A 23,167-nucleotide genomic window follows, 5' to 3' on the forward strand; every position below is an offset into this window, starting at 1 on the left:
ACTAAAAAATCTGTAAGGCGGCAAAAATCTTTCAAGGCGCTTTTCTCTGATAATGTTAGCAAAAGCTCTTAATTTTATGATGATAAATAATTATTAATGATGCAATAAAAGTCACTCTACCACTGGTATTTTGTACTGTACAGCTGTAATTTTGTGGTGTTTATCAGGCTCATTGCGTGCACCTCTGTTTGCAAAGACATCATTAAGCATGTATTTATCATATCTTTTGGGATCTTGCAATATTTTTCATCCTTAAAAATGAACAAACACAACACAATTCTTTCCAAGTAAATGTAATAATTTAATTTCTTTGTAATTATTCATAAATATAAAATTCAATATTGCACAGTGTGAAAAAAATCACCAGAAGATTAAAACATCTAAATTTCACAGTTGCTGATTGGATGAAGACATATGAAACTCTCCTTTAGCGTGAATCACTTTCCTTCTTTCTTAGACCACTCGCTGTATCCACCAGTATAATTGCATGCGCTGAAATAGAGAACAGAGATGAAAGATGTCAGAATATAAAAGCTGTTATTATTACATCATAAACATGCAGTAGAAAGCTGCACATTTTTAACAACAACAACAACAACAACAAAAACCAAAGATGGCTCTCTACAGTCTTAAGGACTTATTGCCTTTGTGTTAATGAAGAAGACTTGGAGGTTTTTTTTAATGGGCCTTGTCCATGTATATGTGTGTATTGTGTATTATAAGCAATAACTTATTTACGTCACATATCCCAGCTGTTGGACTTTGCCGATGGCCAGTCCTGATCGCCTGCCCGTCTGGCAGGAAAACACCAGCTCTGGTGCATCCAGCTGTGGCTTCTTTATGCCATACTTGGCCTTGAATTCCTCTGGATTCATTGCAAAAGCAGTCTCCACTGTATCAACTGAAGGAATCAAAGAAGAGACGAAGGTATAAAACATGAATATGCAAATGAAAACTTAGAGAAAACGTACAGAACTTGAAAAACAATCTCACGTGGGATATTGGTGCATCCTGGAATATGTCCTTTTGCTACCTCCTCTTCACTGCGGACATCAATCAGAATGAGATTTGGGCTCTTTCCCACAAGAGCCTTCAGTTCCTCATAGGAAATATCCTTGGTACCTTGAACATGGCAGAAAAAACGTTTCATCAAATTAAGTAAAACTACACCACTTTCTTTTTTAGATACAGGTTTTAAGTGACAAATCATCCTGACACAAGAATGCATTATTGATGATCCTTGCCAAAGGAAACTAATTACTGTTCATGTGAAAGGTTAGATGAAATATGACACCTGCTTTACCTGTACAAAGGTACATGCAAACACACTGATAAGGAAGGATGTACTAATGCTAACCGCACTGATATCAGTGGCTACATGTCATTTGGCATGTGTAATGTAGTGATTCAGAGAGTATCTTTGCTTCATTGTTAGTGCCGCAACAATCTAGCAATAATATTCAAATACATGTACATGACCCAGCCACTTTGTTAGGTACACCTGCTCAGCTGTTCATCATCTCAAAAATTTAATTAACCTGTCACACGGCATACAAGGCTCACCAAAAATTAAACAATAGAAGAGTCATTTCAGCATGGTCCAAATTCTCTAAAGCTTATTTATAGCAGCTACTGGAATCAATACCAAGAAGAACTGAGAAAGTTCTGAAGCTAAAGGGGGGTCTTGCTATCAAGGTGTACTTATTAAAGTGGCTGATGTAAATCGTCCTAGTTATTTAAACACAGTAAGATAAACAGAGTGTTGAGTTCAGCTATTAAAATAATTAGTTTCTCAATTTGGCTTTTAGTTTAAGTAGAAGATGGCTTGAAAAAGAACCTGACATTTAGCTCCCCTTTCATGCTATATTCCTTACAAGATAATTTCACTCGCATGTTGACTTGTTCTTATCATATAGTGTGATGAATATGAGCCAGTAAAATAGGAGTAAAGGTACACTGTCCTGACTGCCTGTGAAAATATGCAGATAATTATCAGCGGTTATTAAACCTGATTGTTTTTTCTTACTCGAATAACCGAGTAAGAAAAAACAATCAAGTCCTTAGGGAGACTTAAAAGCTTCCAGTTTGAGCTATTTATTGTTTGCTGAGTCATTCTTATCCTACAAAGTGAGGTTTCTTCATGTAAATATTTAGTAGTAAGAGAAATAAATGTGGGAAAATGAAACAGTTCAACAAAAGGACCCCAAAACAAGTTTAAGTTTACAAAAATATATAATTCAGATTTTTATGAAAGTACTCTATTACTTCTTCTTAAGCTACTGTAGTTTCGAATTGTTATTTTACAAATTGCTTACCCATTAAATTAGACGTGCTTCAATTCAGACAGCAATAAATATTTTATAGTTTGTTAACCTGGTTAACAAAGTTGCAGAGTGGGCTTAAAGACTCACCTGTGTTCGCCATCCTCTTTGTTGGGTGAAGTTGAAAATATGAATGGCATTAGCAATTATATATAATGGAATAATAATGCACCTTCAGCATGCATTTGTTTGGTGGCACCTCATTGGCTCACCTACTGATAAAAGGTGGATCTTAGCCCTCGAGACTTCACTGCTTAGCCAATCAAATCAAAGTCTTACTCATTTGTTTCCCAAGTAAAAGCTAGAGGAGGTGTTTAGTGACTGTGCAAAAGCCTGTTTTACAGTGTATAGTTAGTGGCTTAAATATTTTTTACAAATGTTTTGTGCAAGTAAAATTATGAGTGTGACATGCCTAAATGATCAAAAGTAAACCAGTCTCAGCTCTTATAGTGCAGACACAATCGCATTATTAGAATGAAGTGAACCCAACCTTTAAGTGGAAACTAAAAAAAAAGAGGTTAACATATAGAGTTCTCATTTAAATGATTTTATTTTTTAAAAAGCACTCAGCAGTGTCTATCTAAAAAAAATAACATTTACTTTACATTCTGTCTTTGATAGATTAAAAAAATATCACAGATCTACAGAGGTTAATTTGCCAGCAAATAAAACTGTGGTGGCTGCAAAAGAGCATAATAAATGATTTGTTAACATTATTCCTCAACTTTACAGTCATATTCACTCATATTTACACATTCCTTGAAGAAGGAGTTTAAATAATGTTTAAATTCTGCAGTCACTGATTACACCACTACAGAACTGCATTTGTCCAGATCACAGTGTTCCACGTGTACTTTAGTAAGTCCATCAGTAGAGTCTCTCTTTCCCTTTCGAAACTTCTTATACTTCCCACAGATCAGAGCTGCTATTACAACCAGTAAAAGGAGAGTGACTCCTCCTCCTATGATCCAGGCCATCAGTGTGTGGTCAGAAGATTCAAGAAATTCATACCGCTTACATGAAAACTCTGAAGGATCGCTGCTTCCTGCGTTGTTCACTGCCAACACACACACTTTAGTTCCCACTTCCAAAGATCTGACCAAACCCCGCCGTGACGCATCCCCAAACTTTGGGACTTCACTGTCCCTTCCCTCAACGACTATTCTGTACTCAGATACCACTGAAGATGGAGCACACCACTGCACCTGTATTTTCCCTCTGTCACTCCCCTCACTGACTGGAACCAGCGCTCGGATACGTGGTGAGTGAGGACGCACATTAGCTCCACTCATCCCAGGGCAGAGGCACCCAGTTTGCTCTGAAAGTGTAACACAGGGAACCTGGTTCTCCGAGCAGGGGTCGTACTCGCAGAGCTGGTTTTTCTGGTGTATCTTTGGGACGTTCACCACCCTAGTAGGAGCTTTGGTGGTGTCGTATTCAATAAGGTCATAATCATCCTGGCCTTCTGAGCCCATGTCAGGCACGTGTATGATCTGTGAATGGGTGATGGGTGGGGAAGCAGACGCAGCATTGGTGAAGAAATGGGAATGCATGGGAGGCAAGACAAAAAAGAGAAGTGCCACCAGGTTCCTGCAAAGTGAGGTCATCTCTGTGAAAAGAAATGACAAGAATAAATATGGTCACTGGTCACTTTACAACCATAAATAGACTGATTGATGCAACCTAACCACAGCTTGTCCATTAACCTGTAATTTCCTTTAGTTATGATGAAGTAAATTACACAAGAAACGCACTGAAGCAACAGTCACTGTAGCAAAAAAAAGGAACTAGTTACCAGTGATGGGAATAACGGCGTTACAAGTAACGGCATTGCATTTTGAGTGGCACAAATCATTTGTGTGGCATCTTATTTAGTGCAGAACACCTGATTGTTATGTAAATAGTTTGAAATGGTTATTTAAAAAAAAAAAAAAAACAAGGTAAAAGGTAAATGCAAATAACTGGTGTTTGCAAACCTTGTGCATAGGATTTTAAAACTGACAATTTATATTTGCATTTAAAGTTATGAAATATGATTCAATAAACATGTTTGTGGTTGTTACAGTAAAAAATATAACTTTTTCTACTCGATTGTATGTTTTTTTGTCTGACTTTAGATCAATTGTGTTAAAACAGTTTATCAAAATAAAAAAAATCCTGCAAATTCAGACACGTGAGGTTGTGCTGAAAAGAATGATACCAAGCAAGGCAAAGTAAATAGTTTTTAAAGGGGAAAAAAAATGGCTAATTATACCCTGGACCCCAGAGGGTTAAACTTTTTAAGTAATGCAATAGTTACTTTTCCTAGTAATTGATTACTTTTAGAATCTTGCAACTCAGTTACTAACTCAGTTACTTTTTTGAAGAAGTAACTAGCAACTATAATGAATTACTTTTTCAAAGTAACTTAACCCAACACTGCTAGTTACTGAATTTGGTTGAAATTTCCAATTAATAGTTCTGCAGTGGTGAAATAGTGAAACTTTAAGATTTGTTCTCCATTTTGGCACCTTAACACGTACTGTTAAGATGAACAGTAACTATTAACATCTTAACTGTTAAAACAACTCCACGCTGTTTGATACAAAGACACATTTTTCTTTCAGTTCTCCTCTGCTCTTCGGTGTAATACTTTGGAGTTCAGATATAATCAGTCCCTCTCTTTTCAGAGAGCCATCAGGTTTGGAGAAAAGTAATGGAGGGAACTTAAAAAAATAATTATTAATATTATTTTTTAGCTTTGAGACACTTAAGTTACCTTAGCAGTATGCTTGGTATTACTATCCCGTTGCAGGATGACTTGCGGTCTAGATAACAGGATAACGGATAGGTTTCTATGCACGTCAGAATTCATTGTGCAACTGCCCTCAGCAGTCATATCGTCAGAGGAGATAAGCTTGCTAGCACCTGTGGTAGCCATAACATTCTCACCACCATTTTTAAAAAACAAGCTTTGGATCTTGGGCAGTTCTTCTTTGCCTCCACACTTTGATCTCGCTCTTACTCTGATACAGCTTAATCTTGTTCTCGTCTGTCCATGACGCCTGATTTTTCAGAATTCTGCAGGCTCGTTTAAGTACTTTTTAGATTTAAACTGTAGTCTGGCCATCCTGTTTTTGTGGCCATTTAGTGGTTTGCATCTTGCTTCTGTATTCTGTTCATGAAGACTTCGAAGTCGCTGACAAACACAAACACATACCTGCCCCCAAAGATCTGTTTCTTTACCATAGTGAGGGTTCTTTTGTCCTCAGCAGTGGTCTTCGTTGGGTTAATCGTCCCTTTGTGATTACAGGGCTGATGTCTTTAACTGTTTTATTCTTCTCATAATACCTTTAGCTTTTTCCTGTTGTTGAACAATGGCAACTACAGACTCTGTAGAAGCAAGTATAAGTAACGTATCCCTACGCTAATGGACCAATGTCAGACTTTGATAAGATAAGTGGAAGAGAATGGCTGGCTGGATGGATGGATAAATGGATGGATGGAAAGAGTGGCACTGGCAAGCAGAGAAAAATGCATCCTTGTCCCAAACATTATGGAGGGTAATATATAAAAGAAGAGAAAGATAAAAGAGTTTCTTAAGTCTGGTAATACATAAAATAAAATTCTTTGGCTGGATTCGAGGCACCAGGATGCTGTTTGCCTTGGTTTACAGCTCATAAATGCTCTTGTGTACACTCAAACATCTGCAGTGTCCTGTCCTGTAAACACGGATAGATAAATAAATACTGAGTGCGGGAAGACAAGTACAACTACCCCATCAGCACTACCATTGTTACCTGGCAGAAAGCCAGGGGAGTTTTGTGGGAACCCAAAATGTAGAAAAAGCCGGCTGGCTTTCATTCTGGTCAGTTTACAAAATTATTCATAACAGTCAGAAAACATTTTTCATGCTGTTAAACGATAATACTTATGACTAAACCTCTAAAAATAAAACATGGAGCAAAGAAAATACTGAAATGGGTCTACAGTACCTGCTTAATGCTGATGGATGTCTGAAGTTCTTTGTTTCCACTCTGGCTGCTCTCACCGTGTGCTCCCGACTGTTCTCAGTCTTAAGCTGTTTCTCTCAGACTCTCTCCTCCTCCTCATCTACACCCCCTCATCATTCTCTCCCTTCTGGGCCTCCCCCCACCTCCTCTTTTTACTCTTTTTTCACTTCTTCCCATTTGTTTTTCTTCCAACTGACCAGCAGTGCTCTTTTATTTTGTTAATCCGTGTCTGGAATTTGTGTTTGAATGTGCGTTAGGAGGGAGAGGGGGAGAGTTGCCATGTGTCTGTGTGCTGCTCAGCATATTAATTTGCTAAGTAACAGCGGGAGACAGGCTTGTGCTTGTTGCTCGGAGTGTTTTTCACAATCTGTAGGTGTAGCTGTCTGTTTTTCCATGTTATATGCAGGTGTTATTATGGAAGGGGACAGCACATAAGGTCACCTAACTACGTGTTTATTTGTGCTTCTCAGAATCAGGAGGGGGGTGAGGAATGCTTGGGTGTATTTATTAAAGTTGTCCTGCATCTCTTGTAACCCCTCATTGTGAGACATTGGAGAGAAACGATGGAGGTTTGTTTTGTTTTTACCCTTTTATGGGATAAAGCTGGCAGAGTACACATTTTTTCTTTCTTGTTCCAAATGCCACTGTGGCACAGAATAGAGGAAAAGTACCAGCGCAGGAGCCTCCTTTTATCGTTAAAGGCTCACTCAACTCATATCACTGACATCTCTGGATCCTTCATTTCAGAAACAATTCCTAAGATCTTTGGCCGTTTTTAGTCAGTAGAGTCACGCTGAGTGTTTTATACAACATTACAGTTCTTTGTTTGGGAGGATGATGATTGGCTTCTTTGTGTGTAAAACAAAAAGTATACAATGAGTTTAAAAAGCCATAACTGCCTTTGAATTTTCTTAGAATGATTATTTCGTTTAAATATGAGAAGATTTGAAGGCAAATCTGTTAAGGTTTTAGTGAGTATGAGTTTACATATGAGGGCAAAACGATTGAAGAAAGCTATAAATCTGTCCAGATAAAAATACAATAGAAAAGAACCAAAACATGCAGTCATTCAAAGTGGAACAACATAGTTACTGTGCCAGGTTGCTTATAACTTTAACTCTCAAAAAGAAGAAGCTGAAGTTGGAGCTTTAAGAATACACAAAATAACATAATATGAATCCACACTGGGAAAAGGTATGCTGTGCACAAAAACTTAGATTTAGACCCGCATAGCTCTAAAGGGTTGAAAGTGAGGTGTAGCCTTTCATCTTTCATAACATCTACAGTCTTTCTCCTAATTACCTTTAAAAATTCTTCACTATCACATTTAAGACCTTGACTCTCTATGTGCTTGTTAAAAAGGAGTCTAGCTGAGTCATCAGTTGGGAAATTCTGTAACACATTTTCAGAGAAGAGCAGAGGTGCTTCACAAGTGGTTGTGCCTGTTGTGGGAAATGAAACAGTGTTGCGCATCTTGGTTTTATTATCATGCAGAAGAAATATTGAATCCAAATGTTCTTTTCTCCCCAGCACAGCCTTGTTCAAAGGCTGCGATGAAGGATTAAAAAGCTGAATTGAAAAGCTCAGACTTTCAAACAGGTCAAATGAAACAGATATGACTTCTCAGTTTAGACCTAATGAAGGTTCCCAGGAGTCGTCAGATATCGATTATTTCTGAAATGTCATCTATTCCACATCTTTGGTCACTTGATATTCGTGGTATTACCCTTAAGTAGTATCTCAGTGCTTACTGGATGAAGCAAACATTTGATGAACGCATTCACGTCCTCGGGATTAACTGTAATCATGTTAGTCATGTCAAAATGGAAATCTTTCCATTTCCGAGTACTTTAATTTTCGAATGAAGACCTGTGAAACGTTCCCTGCTGTCACAGCTGTATTTTAATGTTTATCCAAAGACATTTTAAGGGACAATCTTGATACTGGGAGAACTTCCGGTTCTTAATATCTTATTTGGGGAAAAAGTTAGCAAAGCTTTTCAGTGGTTACATGACTGCTGATCCTGGGGTTATTTAAGACACTGAAGAACTATTTCAGCGGTTCTTCAAAGCCAAGTGCTAAGACCTGGTTTTAAAATGACTTGATTTATTGCTCATTAGCAATAAATGCAGATTATGTCTCTGAACAAGGCAGCGTAGCTTTTCTCCTTGCACTCCTGTGTTTAGTCAGTCAACCAAGCATGAATATAACATGTATCATTTATGTGTCATAACTGAGTAGAAAATTCAGGAAGAGCTACTGTAAATTCAGTAGGAAAGAGCATATTTAGAAAGGTCTCCTTAAGTCGTCCCCCATATGTATATTCTGTCTTCACGTTGTTTTGGCTACGTGAAACCACCATTTCTTCCCCTGTCTGAACCCCCGTTTGCCACGTCAGAAATTGCTAAGTATCAACAGTTTCCCTGAAACTGTCTAGTACAGGTTTCTGTGGTTCATCAAGTTGAAGTCATTCATTTCAACATCCAGTCAATCCTTGAGGACAGTCCAGGATCTGTGATAACGATTCTTCTCTCATTACAGAAATATTCTCACATTTTCAGCACAGCAGTAAGTTTTTTCTTGCTTCATCCAGCTCAGCGTGGGCATTTTGCTCCATTGTTTTTTTTATTTTAAAATAAGCAAGATCGTGTTTTATGACATTAACAATAAAGAGAGCCAAAGAATTTCACTCTGCATGAACACAGTGTCAGATTAAAAGAAACATACAGAAACAGTGGCTTACAATAAAGATTTTTTCAAAGGTCTGCAAGCGACGACTCAGCCAACGATACATCTAGACAGACTCCAACACAGAGACCCTTCAGGCAGCTTGTATGCTATTTGTGTGTGTGAGGTCACACTTGTGAGGGTAGGATTACGTCAGATAAAGAAGGAGCTCCTCTCTTCGTCAAATATGGAAAGCGGAATCGACAGAACAGAAATGGAAGCAAGTATCTGCTATTTTTAACAGGTTACAGCCGATCAGCCAGTTTTTTTAAAAGATTAAATTTATTGCCTGTTTTTTTCATGTTCATTGTCAACTCTGGAACAACTACTTACAGGCAAAAAAGTATACAGCATAGAGTCAGTGACTGACTATGTTCAGTAAATCTTGTGATCGTTGGGAGGTGAGTAATTCCTGGATGAATGGCTTGACTTCCTTATTCAGCTTTTTCTCTCAGGTAAAACCAAGCAAACGCAGGTGGCTGAAGGAAAACTATGCACAGACTGAGCTGATAGCTGATATAGTCACTGTTTTGTCTTCACTGGTTTTTCTAACATGCCCTTATGTACTGATAAGGTCAGCAGTTTTGTTAAAGGTGGAGATCATCACTAAGGAGGCCAAGCTTTTTCTTTTTAAATTACTTTCCGCGGTCAGTTTTAGGCCAGACTGTTTTTTTTTGTTTTTTTTTAATTTTTCATAGAAACTGTGGTTCAGAGGTCCCTGAGGAATAAAGGAAGCCATAAAGATTGAGTCACATTACTTGAGATAATGAGTTGCCTGCCTGTGCACATTCCCCTTTCTTTCCCTCCTACATGTTTGATCATGTTGCTGTATGTGACACACAGCCATGACCACATAGACAACTCCATGGTTTAAACTTGTGGTGTAGTAGTGGTTAAAAAAAATCCCTACTGATATGGAATTATTTTATTGATTATTTTCCTGAATAAAACAACAATTATTCATTAAATAGGGAATCTCCTCTAACATATGTTTATTGAATCAAAATAACATCCCTTTAGTTTCCCATTCACGTATTCAGTTTCTGATTGATTTGGCGCGACTTAATCAAACTCATTCTCCAGTCCCTCTCATAGTCCATACGTCTCTGAGGATTTAAGCTATTTCTGTTTAAACAGGAAGCACTGCTATTGGCTAAATCCCAATCACCTTTGACCTCCCACTTCACTCAAAAGGAATCTCGTGGTAGGGTTATTACCAGACTCTGTGATGTTGTGTGAACCGCTACTTTCAGCTTAAAATAGCCGTGGAACCAGAATGCAGTCCCAGTCAGCGTGAAGTCCCAGTGATCCTCCAGAGGATAATTGGAAACAGAAGTGTAATGTAGCAGTAATATGTGATGACGAGGTCCCACATTCCTAAATCTGGCCACAATAGAGTGAATTATAAATTTGAATTGGATTTGTTTTGTTTTATTGGCCTTTTAAATCACACAGAGGGCTTTATTTCTATTTTCTTTTTCCCTTTCCCTTTTTTCCCTCTCTCTTAAAAAACTTGAATGTGTGTAAAATTTTACGCTCTATTTTTTTTTTTTTTTTATTTTCATGTAGCTTATATGAACCTTTTAATTTTTTCCCCTCTGTAAATAACTTTTTTCAATTTTGAATGGTGCTATACAAATAAAAAAATTAGTATTGTTATTAATTTGATTCCCCAATGAACTTACAATACCTATGCGTATTTTATTAATTATTTATGTGTCATGAACCGGATCAAATCTCAGACAAAATACAGACACCAGACAGACAGGGGGCTTAAATAAACAAGCATGTATTTTATTAAATTAAGCTCGTAGACATGTGGAATTGCTGTCAGTAGAAAGCAGGTATATGATGAATGTATCTGAAGGAAAGGAAGTTTACCAAAAGCAAACAAAACCCAAACCAGCCACTCTTCTCCCCAGCAGATGAGAGCGTGCCGGAGGGAAGGGAAAGTATTTTAGCACAGAGCCCCTTTTAAAAGCCATTAGCCAAGTTCCAACAGGCATGTTTCCGATAAGACCTGTCAGCCACACCTGTTTCCTACATAAAACTGAGGTTACATTCTAAAAGTCCTTCGCGTTTTCTTCATCCTACCCGCCTTTCCTTGGCCTTGATAAAAATGTCAACAAGGTCAATATGTCATGAAGACTCAGATAAAGAGAAGAGTGATGCAATGAGAATCCAAACTAGTCTCCTTAACAATGTAATTCAAGATGCCTGCAGTGTCAAAACTACAATGAAATGCAAAACGAGCATCTTAATTCACAACATGTTGTTAACTTCTTGTTATATGCAGGTCATGTAAAAGACAACGGTTTTAACTTCAAAGGTCGGAATTTTAAAGAAGAAGAAACAAAGAGGGCCAGATTTAGAGTTTGTTGCAGCACAAAGCCTTCTTTTAGCATTAAAAGGCTACTGGATTTAAGATAGATAGCCCAGGTGAAAGCCTGTTGTGGTTCTGTCCTTCTAGCAGTGTTTTTTAATTTGAAATGAGAGGCGGAGATGTTATCAGAATCAGTAGGTGATTGGAACGTTGGATGGATGGCTGAAAGTTGAGTCAAGCCCAATTATGTCTGTTTCCCAATAATACTGGTACTTTCATGAAACAAACTAGAAACTAACTGAACCGGGCTCCCTTTTTCTCAGCAGTGCGCACACAATGAGTGATGTTTCTTTATTTAACTGTCAAATGCGGCTTTTGTTTTGTACTATGTGAACATGTATGATTAATGTCTGAATGCAAAACAAAAAAAACAGCATCAGTACTTTCACTAAGATCCAATCTGATGATAAATAATTACTGTTCTTTGTAATATTAATGATGATAATTTGCACTAACACAGCTCTCCTCTGGATGAATCCTGTTCTCCAGTCTCATTCCTCATGACCCCTCTCACAGTGCCCAGTAATTTCTATCAGAAGAGATATCCTTCCTATCTGAAATATTGTTTGATGTCGTTCAGACTCTTCTCATTGATCTAACTTACCTTGTTGTGTATTATTTTGGTTAGTAGACCTATATCACCCCCTCCCTCTTGCACACTCACTGGGTGAACTGCTAATTTGTGCTGCTCTTAGTAGAATACTCAGTATTGCTGAAATGAACTGACGATGTGATCTAGTCTACCTCATTTCCTCCTCTTTGTTTAAGATATCCATGATAACTAAAGTAAAAGAAGTGAAGTGAAATTACCCCCATCCATCACTCCCAGCTCAATCAAAGTAAAACCTAACCAATCATTATCCTAAAGGCAATAGACCTAAACAATAAAAAAAATAATTATAAAGAACCTTGAACTCACCTTGATGAATTAATAGAACTCATAATCTAGATTTACAGCACTAATATAAATATGTGTTTGTGGAAAAAATTCATCCATCAGCAAGTTTGATGATCAGAGTTCAGCTATGCATATAACAGCCTGTTGTTGAAAATGTAAACTATTGTGGTTCATGAATAATTGAAAGATTTATTTCAGTGATATATGGGACTACTTTGTCTCCTCTCATTTCATAAAAGATGCTCCCAGTGTGTAATATGCTAAGGGATTTAATAAAGGAAGCAATGAAACGAGTCACTTCACAAACTTTTAATATTTTTGGACCATACCCGAAGAAGAGTTGCTCCAAACACGTTTCCTCTTTTTTTTTTTTGATTATTAAAGTCTTAATTGTTCTCAGAAAAGGGAAAGAGAACCTTTTTGGCCTTTTAATGATGCAAACTAATAAACTGCATATTTTCTTTGAACATATCAACAAATGTGTGACATGATGTGAAATCTCAACATAAAATGTGCTGATAACAGAGAATCCATAGCAATAAAGTTTAATAAGAACCATATAGATGTAAAATGTACATTTAAAAAATACCATTAAAGCAGGCAAAGAAAAAACTGCACCTTACTCTTTATCAGGGGAACCTAAACATTATTATGTCCAGGATATTTGTGGCATATCATGGACATACAAATAACCTTTGTGATAATTTATCAAACACTGCACTCGATTTTAATGCGCATGAAACAATTATCTATTGTTCATCTCCACCAGTAGTACAAATGCTTGAATTTCTGCAGTCTTCCTATGATGTTATTAAGTCTTATTTAACTTTAGCTAGTGTTAAATGGATGCAAATCCAAGTATTTAGGTATCACTATAGAACAGAATGTGCAAATTAAAATTTACTTGGAAAGACCTGGGTCCCTGTTTCTTGGAATAATCTACAGAAGGAGCTGTAGTGATTACGACAGGGGAGACTTTAAGTTCTTCTTATTGGAGCAATAGACAATAGAATAGGTCTCTTGGTCAGTGTGACTATATTTTTAAAGCTGCTCTTGTAATGATCTGCATTACATATGTGGTTTGTGTTCATTAGTCTGCGCTGAATACCTGGATTGGAACTTTTAATCGCGATGAAACTTTTACCTGTATAATAAATTAATAAATGATAATAAATCAAGGATAGTAAAAATAGCAAACATGCTTTCGCTGTCATCATTACTACCAATAGAGCAGCTTGTTGATTCTGATAATCTGCCAGATGTTGCTATAAGAAATGTGAAAAGCACTTTTTTTCTTCTGCAGCCTGGCTCCTGTTTGCAAGTCTGTTGCTCACACTGCAAGGCACTTTATTCACTATTAAAAATGAAAGAATATAGAATGGAATGTAATTAAATAGAAGAAAAAACATAACACTGGAAATGACACAGACTTATGATTGGTGGTATTTATTATATATTTTTCAGTGGCTGATTGACATACATATCCTTTAATATTTGCCAGGAGGTGCTGGGACATCCTCACATGCCTGATGAGGAGCAGAATTCTTGAAAATACCAGACTGTGAATCATGTAGTAGTGGCTGAGAGATTATTATCAAAACATCTCAAAACTACCAAAAGGCAATGTGGGAGCCTCTCATTTACACTGTCTGGATAGTAGCCAACAGCATAAACATCTCTACCGATGGTTCCCGCTTTGAGACCTTTACACTGAGTTGTAGCTCCTCTTAGTGGTGAATGTTCATTATTAAATCTTTCTTCTTTTTCCCACCTTTTCTTTTCCAATCACTTATGTTTGGAAAAATAAATATTTTTCTGCCACTAAAAAAAAAAGAAATGATAAAGTAAAATGAGATAAAATAAACATTTATTGTCATCTGTAACTTATAAATTATTAGTTATTATCTCAAAATTTAAATGTACCAAGGTAAAAATTTTGAGAAAATAAGGTAGAAATACTATACAAACTACATTTTTTAAATACTTTTGTTTTTTTGATATGAACAACAAATTTTACAAAATTCAACCGACAGTTTACAGCTTACATATATAACTTATGTTTCCTTCTTTCTTTTTTATTTTAATAAGGGATTAAAAATTCCTAGTTAGGTCCCACAATCACAAAGAAAGTTAAGGTCATGATGTGGGAAGTGTTATACTGTAGCTCTAACGCTGCTGCTGGAACAAATATGAGACTTCATTATTACCAGTGTGAAAGCAGTAAGAGGGGGAAGAGAAGGCATCATTTCGACACTTTTTAATGTCCATGCACATTAATTTCATACACTACAAGAAGTTGTGTGGTACAAAGCTAAGAATCGGAGACTTGTTAGGTCTTTTTGAGCTATGCACTCTAAATTCACACGTGTAAAACATTTAAAAAGATGTCACACTGCTTCACTAGCAAAAAGCTAGAGCTCCTTTATAAACCTTGAGCAAACTAGTGATTGTTAAAATACCTCAGGAATATCAAGGATGTTGTCACATGTTTTATGAACTTCCAATATTTTCATGGTCTTACAGCATGACACAAAAGTTTATTTATTTATATGTATTTATTCATTAATATAAAATTCAGTGTACAGTCTGAAAAATACCAATATTTATTTTATGCTTCCTGTTTTCATAAATAAATATGAAACTCTCCTTTAGCATCATTTTCCTTCTTTCTTCGACCACTCGCTGTATGCACCAGCATAATTACGTGCACTGAAACAGAGAACAGAGACATAAAAGATGAAAACTGTCTTTATTACGTCAAGTAAATGCAGTAAAAAGCAGCACTTTTTCAATAATATGAAAAAAATGTCTTCATAAAAAAAAGAACTTGACTTTGTATAATTAAAGGACACTTGGAGTTTTTGTTGGGCCTTGTGTATGCATGTATGTATGTATATATGTGTATTTTGTTGTATAGGTAGTGACTTATTTACTTCACGTATCCTAGCTGATGAGCCTTGGTGGTAGCCATTGCCCCTCGCTTGCCAATCTGGCAGTGAAAAACCAGCTCTGGTGCATCCAGCAGTGGCTTTGTTACTCCGTACCTAACCTTGAATTCATCTGGATTCATTTTAAGAGCGCCCTCTACTGTATTAACTGGAGGAATGAAAAAAGAGACAAAGATAGAAAACATGAACAACAAGTACATAACTGCCAGAACCTGATAAACCACATTCACCACAGCACACATGCAAAGGATCTATGTGTGTGTGTGTGTATATATTATATATACATACACACACATACACACACATATATATATATATATATATGCGCAAAATGCTAAATAAAACAAACTTGACAGACGTGGAATATTAATGGATCCTGGAATATGTCCTTTTGCCACCTCCTCTTCACTGCGGACATCAATCAGAATGAGATTCGGGCTCTTTCCCACAAGAGCCTTCAATTCCTCATAGGAGATTTCCTTGGTACCTGAAAACATAGGAGGAAACACAAGAAACAGTATGATAACCTTTCATCAGATTAAATAAAACTACACCAATTACTCCTCAAATACAGGTTTCATGTCACAAATCATCCTGACACAAGAATGCATTATTGATGATCCTCGTCAAAGAAAACAAATTGCTGTTCATGTGAAGGGTCAGATGAAATATGACACCTGCTCTAACTGCCCAAAAAGGTCCATGCAAACACACTGACAAGGAAGGATGTACCAATGCTAACCGCACAGATATCAATGCTAACATGACATATGTAGAGCGTCATGTAGTGATCCAAACACTATCTTGGCTCTGTTGTTAGTGCCACAACAACCTGTACATCATAATTACATGTACATGCCCATGCTATTTTGTTAGGTACACCTGCTCAGCTGTTTATCCTCTGAAATACTTAATCAGCCAATCACATGGCAGCGTATTTGGAAAATAGAAGATTGCAGAAACATTGCCTGGTCTTAATTTCTGCTGCTACATTCGAATGGTAATGTAACAGCAGGTTATATTTTTCTTTTTCTTTAAAGTTGTAAGAATATGCAGACCTAGTTTTTGTTATGTAAATTCGTAATTAATTTTATTTTTGGAAAGTGATTGGTTTATTAGCTTATGGACCCTCCCATTAATCAAGTGATTAATAGCACCCTGGAGGGGTGTGGTAAAGATGTTTTTTGTTAGTCAAATGTCAGGAGGGTTTAAAAAAAGGTTTTTTTTGACCACTTTTGAAGTTGTTAAAGCAATTTAAGTTAACTTTAATTTAATTTTAAGTTTTAAGAATTTATTTGGTTGATTTTTGTTAATAATTTTCCACGAAATAAATACCATTTAATTTTAAACAATGAAGTCAGAAGTGTGTTCTAAAACAAACCTCCCGTTGCCACCCACCTTTTCTTGGACTTTTTGGGTGTTTGGAACATAAAAGGCCGTGACATAAGCAGAGTATTGAGTTCAGATATCAAAAGAAGAACACGCCAGACTAAGCTGCCACATATTGTAATTAGTTTCTCAATTTGGCTTCTAGTTCAAGCAGGAAAAAAAACAAAAACCTTTAAAGACTCCCTAAAAGCAGAACTTGACATCAAACTCCACTTTCATAGTACATTCCTTACAGGCAGATTTTCCATAAAGGCAGGCGTACTTGCTTTTATCAGATCGTGTGAAGAGTGTTAGACGGTAAGATATGACTAAAGGTACACTGGACTGATGCAACAGGTTATGGTATGCAGATAATTATCAGTTTGTTGTTTGTTGCTAGAGTAACCGAGTACAGTCCTCAAGGAGACTGGTGCCTCCACTTTAATCTCTTTACTGTTTGCTGAGTCATGCTACAATTTTTCCTTTCTGTAAATATTAGAAAGAGAAATACAGCCTATGGAAACAGTTCACCAAAGTGTATGAAAACATATAAATATTTTTTTTATGAAAACACGGTAATGCTTCTTAAGCTGCTATAGTTTTGGGTTGTCACAATTAAAAATAGTCGTCTTTTACTCATTACGTTTGACATGTTTCAGTTCATTCAACAAATTCAGACAGTAGCCTTCTATAGTTCACATACGTTAACCGTATCTGTAAGAGTGGGCTTAAAAAGACTCACCTGTGTTCGCCATACTGGTTGTTGGATAAAATTAGAAATATGAAAGTCATCGACAATCACAAACGGTATAACAATACTGGATCTTCTTCCTGATACATTTGTTTGGTGCTGTCTCATTGGCTCGCATACCGTTGAAGGGCGGGGCTTAGTCGGCGAGACTTCATCGCTTAGCCAAACAAATCAATTTGTCACTCTTCAAAGTAAAAGGAAGTAAAAGGTATTTAAATAAATGCATATGTTGAATATTTTTTCACAGAGTAAAGTATGTGGTTTAAATATTTTACGTTTAAGTGTTTTGTGCGAGTAAAATTACGAGTGTGATATGCATAAAGGATCATATGCAGTGAGCACAAACCTTTTAATGGTCGCAAAAAAGATCAAGTTGACACAAACATAGTTCCTATTTAAATCATTTTATTACAAAAACAATCAATCAGTCTTCTAAAAATAATATTTACTTTACATTCTGTTTCTGATATATTAAAAAATAAACAATCTACAGAGGTTAATTTGCCGGCAAATAAAATCATGGTGACTGCAAAAGAGCACTATAAACTATTTGTTCTCGTTACGTTTTACATGTACATTGTTATAATCGTATTTACACATTCTTTGAGGGAATTGAAATAACATTTAAATTCTACAGTCACTGATTACACCACTACAGAACTGCAGTGTTCAAACTGTACTTTAGTAAGTTCATCAGTAGAGTCTCTCTTTCCTTTTCGAAACTTCTCATATGTCCCACAGATCAGAGTCCCTATAACAACCAGTAAAGGGAGAGCGAATAAACCTCCTATAATCCAGGCCATCACTGTGAGGACAGGAGATTGACGACATTCATACCGCTTACATGAAAACTCTGAAGGATCGCTGCTTCCTGCGTTGTTCACTGCCACCACACACACTTTAGTTCCCACTTCCAAAGATCTGACCAAACCCCGCCGTGACGCATCCCCAAACTTTGGGACTTCACTGTCCCTTCCCTCAACGACTGTTCTGTACTCAGATACCACTGAAGATGGAGCACAACACTGCACCTGTATTTCCCCTCTGTCACTCCCCGCACTGACTGGCACCAGCGCTTGGATACGTGGTGGATGAGGAGGCACATTAGCTCCACTCATCCCAGGGCAGAGGCACCCAATTTGCTCTGAAAGTGCAGCACAGGGAACCTGGTTCTCCGAGCAGGGGTCGTACTCGCAGAGCAGAGGTTCTAGGTCCATCTTTGGGAAGGACACCATCCTAGGAGAAGCTGTGGTTGTGTCATATTCCTCCTTATTAAAGTCATAATCATCCTGGCCTTCTGAGCCCATGTCAGTCATGTGTATGATCTGTGGACGAGTGATGGGTGGGGAAGCAGACGCAGCATTGGTGAAGAAATGGGAATGCATGGGAGGCAAGACAAGAAAGACAAGTGCCACCAGGTTCCTGCAAAATGAGGTCATCTCTGTGAAAAGAAATGAAAAGAATAAATATGGTCACTGGTCACTTTACAACTATAAACATACTGATTGATATATTTAAAATATTCCTGTCTAATATCTTTCAGAACTTGTTACTGAATTTGGTTGTAATTTCTGATTAATGAAAAAAGCAGAGGCTCTGCAGCGGTACCAAGGATGACAGTGAGACTTTAACATTTGCTCTCTGTTTTGGCATTTCACTGTATCAAAAGAGAGAAAGACAAAAGTGTGGTGACACACAAAATAAAGTTCTTTGGCTGGATTTGAGGCACTGGGATGTAGTTTGCCTAAGTTTACAGCTCATAAATGCTCTTGAGTATACTCATACATCTGCAATGTCCAGTCCTGCAAACACATTTGTACTTGGAAGAAAGCCAGGCGACTTCTGTGGGAACCCAAAACAGACAAAAAGCTGACTGATTTTCAGTCTGGTCAGTTTATAAAATTAATTATAAAACTCAGAGAATATTTGTAATGCAGTTAAAAGATAATATTTATGACTAAACCTCTAAAAGTAAAACATGGAGCTATAAAGTGAAAAAAAGAAAATACTGAAATGGGTCTACAGTACCTGCTCAATGCTGGTGGGCGTCTCAAGTCTGAAGTACTTTGTTTCCACTATGGCTGCTCTCACTTGTGCTCTCAACTGTTCTCAGTCAAAGCTTTTTCTCTGACTCTCTCCTCCTCATCTACACCCCTCATCATTCTCTGCCTTCATGGCCTCCACCCACCCCCTCTTTTTACTCTTTTTTTCCCCTTCGTGCACTACAATTTTCTTTTTATTTAGCAAGCTTTCTAACTGGCCATCCGTGACCTTGCAGTTTGCACAGATTTTTTTAAGCTCAGATGTGTATTTATTAAAGACCCCTTCCACCTCTTGTAGCCCCCATTGTGAGATGCTGGAGAGAAATGAACGAAACCTCATTTTGTTCTTAACCTTTAATGTGCTAAAGCGGGCAAAGTACCTTTTATGTTTCACAACATTTTTAATCTTTAAGGACAAAAAAAATCTTAATTACTTTGCAAAGACCTTGACTTTATTAAAAAAAACTTTCAGCTGAGATATGCGTGGGGAAATGATACGCTTTCTGTAACTTTTGAAAAGAACTGAAGATCTTTTATCAGAAACAAGTGCTCAGAATTGGATGTGCCCAGTCAGGGGAATTGCAGGATAAAATTCCTTCACTGTTACTTTCCAAAATACTATGTGTCAATACATTGCAGAACAGCAACACAACCTCTACTTCCACAGAGGTAGGTTATCATATTGATAGTGTTACATACTTATTGCATATGAAACTGGATACTGTGTTTCTTCTGAAAAAGAAAGCGTCAAATTTGTTATTTGACGCTTTCTTTTTCAAAGTCAAATAACAAGTGCTTGCCTACTTGGTATAACTCTCAAATGCACACCTTAAAGCTGATAAACTGTAAGCTGGAGAGAAAATAATGTCTCACTAATTTAGAAGGTCTTCATTTAGTATGGTAAAAAGAGTTTGTTGCTCTATAAAAAGCCCTCCATGAAGCTGGGACCATCTTACTGTTCATCACTGATTAAGAAAACAAGAACAACCCAAGGTTTCTCCTCAGTACTGGTTCCAGGCTGACCTACTTAAGTTTAAAGCCTTTCTTTAACCATAACATTTTATTTTTGACAGACTTTACACTTTGTTCTATTTGTGTGTACAGTTTTATACTCTATATTTCTACTCTCAGTATATTTTTCATTGTGAACCTTTACATCCTGTTCTGCAAAGCACGTTTTTTCAATGCTGAAAAGTGCTATACAATAGAAACAGTGCTTGTAACAAATGTTTCTAGTTCTCAATTCTTTGTTTACTATTGTTCCCTTTCGCCTGTTTCTTCTTTGTGTGTCCTCCCCACGGTCCCTTGTGTGTAGTCAGTCATGTCTCTTTACCAATGTCCAGTTTGTGTGTCTTTGTCCATGTCTCTGTCTCAAAGTTAAGGCGTCCTGTTTTATTCTGCTAGTCTCTCGTCTCATGTGCACCATGTTCAGTTTTCCTTGCCTCATTAGTTTGATATGAGTTATATTGTGTCATGTTTCTTCCCAGGTGTGTTCAAACTGCCTCTCAGCCCCACAGCTGACCTCTCTTGTGTATTTAAACCCTCAGAATAGAGGGTTGTGCCTGTGTTCTTTGTTGTGTCCTCCATCACAGTTGTGCCCTCTGTGCTCTGCATTTCTTTATGGACTCATAGGCTAGTTAGTTCCTTACCTGAGTTTATGTGTCCCATTGAAAGGCTTGTGTCCAAGCTGAAACTTGCTTTCAGTTTTTTTTTCTAGGAAATAAATCTTATTTCTCTAACCAAGTAATGAAACATTCAACCCTGTAACATTCTTACTTTTATTGGATTATGGTTATCTTTATGAATGCACCAGGCCAGTATCTAAAGAGATTAGATACAAAAAATTTGGAAACAAATGCACTGTCCCTGTTTCCTGGAATAATGATCCGTCTGTGTTCACTTGTCTGTCTGCTGAATATCGGTTGGAGTTTTTTCATCACTTGCATTTTTTGTAACTGATGCTGCTCTCTTGGCCAGGTCTTTTTTGAAAAAGATATTTTAACTGCTATCAGACTTTGTCCTAGATAAAGAAAGGATAATAAAAACAGCCAACATGCTTTCACTGTCACCATTAAGGCTGTAGGAGTATGTTGTTGATTCTGATAATCTGCTAGATTTTGTTATTTTTCAAGGATTGATGAGGACATCTACCAAGCAGTTTTGCATAGCCTTTATATTGTGCTGCTGGGTTCCCGGTTGCATGTCTGGTGACCTCACAGCTTCAGACACAACTGAACCTGAGTAACCTAAGAGCTAATTTACTACAATTTTAAAAAATAATGAAGGAAATGACATAAAAACCTATTCTTTCTAGTATTAATTATTCATTTTCAGTATTTAATTGACATACAGGTCCTGTACAGTTGGCCAGGGGGTGCTGTGACACCCTCAGCACGAGTACTTCCCAGAGTCTTTGATGACATTGAGCAGAATGTTTTAGAATACCAGGCTACGAATAGAAATTTGGCACACTGGCAGTATAAATAGTGTGTAGATCACAATGTATATCAACACCACAGAATAGTGACTTAGAGGCTTATCAAAATATCTCAAAATTACCAAACATCAGTGAAGGATTTTCTAGTTTTCTCTTTCTGAGTGCAGCCAGTAGCATAAACATTTTATCTTTGCTGTTCAGTTGCATTATAAATAAACTTAATGACAAACCTACCAAGACTGTTTTCACTTGCCATCACAGTAGGAAAAGCGCAGATGTTACTGATCAGGTTAATGCTGAACATTAAGATCAGTCCTAAGTCCTCAAAGCTGAAGCAGGAATTAAACCATCAATCATGATATTTTTTACACTTGCGGTTTCTGCTGTGATATCAGACAACAAAACCTGTCTGTACATATGTTAAAATATCATGCAGTTTGTCTTCACAGCCACTGGAATTTATGCATCTGTTCATGTAAAAGTCTAATCTTTTTAATAAGAGACCTTCACACTGATTTGTAGCTCCACATAGTGGTGAATCCTCGTTATTGCTGCTTCCTGACCCTTCAAACCGTTAACACCATAGATGGTAAAGTTCTGCTGTCTTTTTTCCCACAATACCCTATACTAAAACCTTACTTATGCCACTGAAATAAATAAATCCATGAATTAAATAATAAAGATTTCTTGCCACCAACATATTAAAACTATACGTCTCAACTGAATAAGTCATTATGTCAAAATTGTGAGTTAGGTGTCTTAAATGATCAGCTTACTAACCCAAACGTGTGAGAAAATCAATCTAAATTGAGAAAATATCTTCAAATTTCGAGTTAGTAAATCGATTTTTTTTTTTTTTAGATTTTAATCCCGTATTTAGATTTTTTGGATGATATTTTTTCCTTTCTCCATATCCATACAATCCAGAGAGTTAGTAAGCAGATAACGTTCCTGACGTCTGCCACAATGATGTAAAAACATTTTTAATCTAAAAATTCAATTGATAGTTTAGAGCTATTTACAACTTTAATAAAGCTAAGACGTATTTTTTAAAATTATAATTAATATTATTTATTTTAGATATTAGGTCACTTAATCAAACGAACAAGACTTGTTACAAAAATTAAATTTAAAATTTGCAAAAATTACAAAAGTAGATATATCTCTTGATGTGTCGATATAATACACAGTATGTTATATTATGTTATATTATGTTATACTAGATTAGATTAGATTATAGAGGAAAATGCGCTGAAACGGATGTTTGCATTAGCCACAGGATGTTGTTACTAATCCGACA

At 36.8% G+C, this 23,167-nt stretch overlaps 4 protein-coding genes across 5 annotated transcripts; all 4 read right to left on the reverse strand.

Moving 5' to 3' along the window:
• Positions 1-287: 287 nt before the first annotated feature.
• Positions 288-2,813, reverse strand: LOC102302975 (thiosulfate:glutathione sulfurtransferase-like). 2 transcript variants are annotated; one of them, XM_005913380.3, is made up of 4 exons: positions 2,412-2,813; positions 994-1,122; positions 739-901; positions 288-492 (listed from the first exon to the last, which is right to left on the reverse strand). In XM_005913380.3, exons 1-4 carry the CDS (start codon positions 2,422-2,424, stop codon positions 438-440), a joined length of 360 nt encoding a protein of 119 aa, XP_005913442.1. In that variant the 5' UTR covers positions 2,425-2,813; the 3' UTR covers positions 288-437. The 2 variants fall into 2 exon arrangements, with proteins under 2 accessions (XP_005913442.1, XP_014190223.1); XM_014334737.2 differs by lacking the exon at positions 2,412-2,813 and having other exon boundaries at positions 994-2,396.
• Positions 2,814-2,910: 97 nt separating this feature from the next.
• LOC102303896 (leucine-rich repeat neuronal protein 4) lies at positions 2,911-6,415 on the reverse strand. Its single transcript, XM_005913383.2, has 2 exons — positions 6,296-6,415; positions 2,911-3,930 (listed from the first exon to the last, which is right to left on the reverse strand). Exon 2 carries the CDS (start codon positions 3,926-3,928, stop codon positions 3,125-3,127), a length of 804 nt encoding a protein of 267 aa, XP_005913445.1. The 5' UTR covers positions 3,929-3,930; positions 6,296-6,415; the 3' UTR covers positions 2,911-3,124.
• Positions 6,416-14,861: 8,446 nt separating this feature from the next.
• Positions 14,862-17,517, reverse strand: si:dkey-34l15.1 (thiosulfate:glutathione sulfurtransferase). The gene is made up of 4 exons (XM_005913382.2): positions 17,380-17,517; positions 15,628-15,756; positions 15,255-15,417; positions 14,862-15,030 (listed from the first exon to the last, which is right to left on the reverse strand). Exons 1-4 carry the CDS (start codon positions 17,390-17,392, stop codon positions 14,976-14,978), a joined length of 360 nt encoding a protein of 119 aa, XP_005913444.1. The 5' UTR covers positions 17,393-17,517; the 3' UTR covers positions 14,862-14,975.
• Positions 17,518-17,720: 203 nt separating this feature from the next.
• Positions 17,721-19,549, reverse strand: LOC121814467 (LRRN4 C-terminal-like protein). Its single transcript, XM_042220486.1, has 2 exons — positions 19,417-19,549; positions 17,721-18,829 (listed from the first exon to the last, which is right to left on the reverse strand). The coding sequence occupies exon 2, from the start codon at positions 18,825-18,827 to the stop codon at positions 18,033-18,035; it is 795 nt and encodes a 264-aa protein (XP_042076420.1). The 5' UTR covers positions 18,828-18,829; positions 19,417-19,549; the 3' UTR covers positions 17,721-18,032.
• Between the last annotated feature and the right edge of the window lie 3,618 nt (positions 19,550-23,167).

Source organism: Haplochromis burtoni, unplaced genomic scaffold (genome assembly GCF_018398535.1).
Source record: "Haplochromis burtoni strain Fernald_Lab_line unplaced genomic scaffold, NCSU_Asbu1 Contig_4, whole genome shotgun sequence".
Taxonomy (NCBI): domain Eukaryota; kingdom Metazoa; phylum Chordata; class Actinopteri; order Cichliformes; family Cichlidae; genus Haplochromis; species Haplochromis burtoni.

Excerpts from the sequence above, each read along its gene's own strand:
- LOC102302975 (XM_014334737.2), bottom strand. The coding sequence starts at position 1,228 with ATGCATTCTTGTGTCAGGATGATTTGTCACTTAAAACCTGTATCTAAA. Across the intron at positions 902-993 it reads AGGATGCACCAATATCCCAC|TTGATACAGTGGAGACTGCT; the intron begins GTGAGATTGTTT and ends TGATTCCTTCAG. Across the intron at positions 493-738 it reads CAACAGCTGGGATATGTGAC|CGCATGCAATTATACTGGTG; the intron begins GTAAATAAGTTA and ends TCTCTATTTCAG.
- LOC102303896 (XM_005913383.2), bottom strand. The coding sequence starts at position 3,928 with ATGACCTCACTTTGCAGGAACCTGGTGGCACTTCTCTTTTTTGTCTTG.
- si:dkey-34l15.1 (XM_005913382.2), bottom strand. Across the intron at positions 15,418-15,627 it reads AGGATCCATTAATATTCCAC|TTAATACAGTAGAGGGCGCT; the intron begins GTCTGTCAAGTT and ends TCATTCCTCCAG. Across the intron at positions 15,031-15,254 it reads CATCAGCTAGGATACGTGAA|TGCACGTAATTATGCTGGTG; the intron begins GTAAATAAGTCA and ends TCTCTGTTTCAG.
- LOC121814467 (XM_042220486.1), bottom strand. The coding sequence starts at position 18,827 with ATGACCTCATTTTGCAGGAACCTGGTGGCACTTGTCTTTCTTGTCTTG.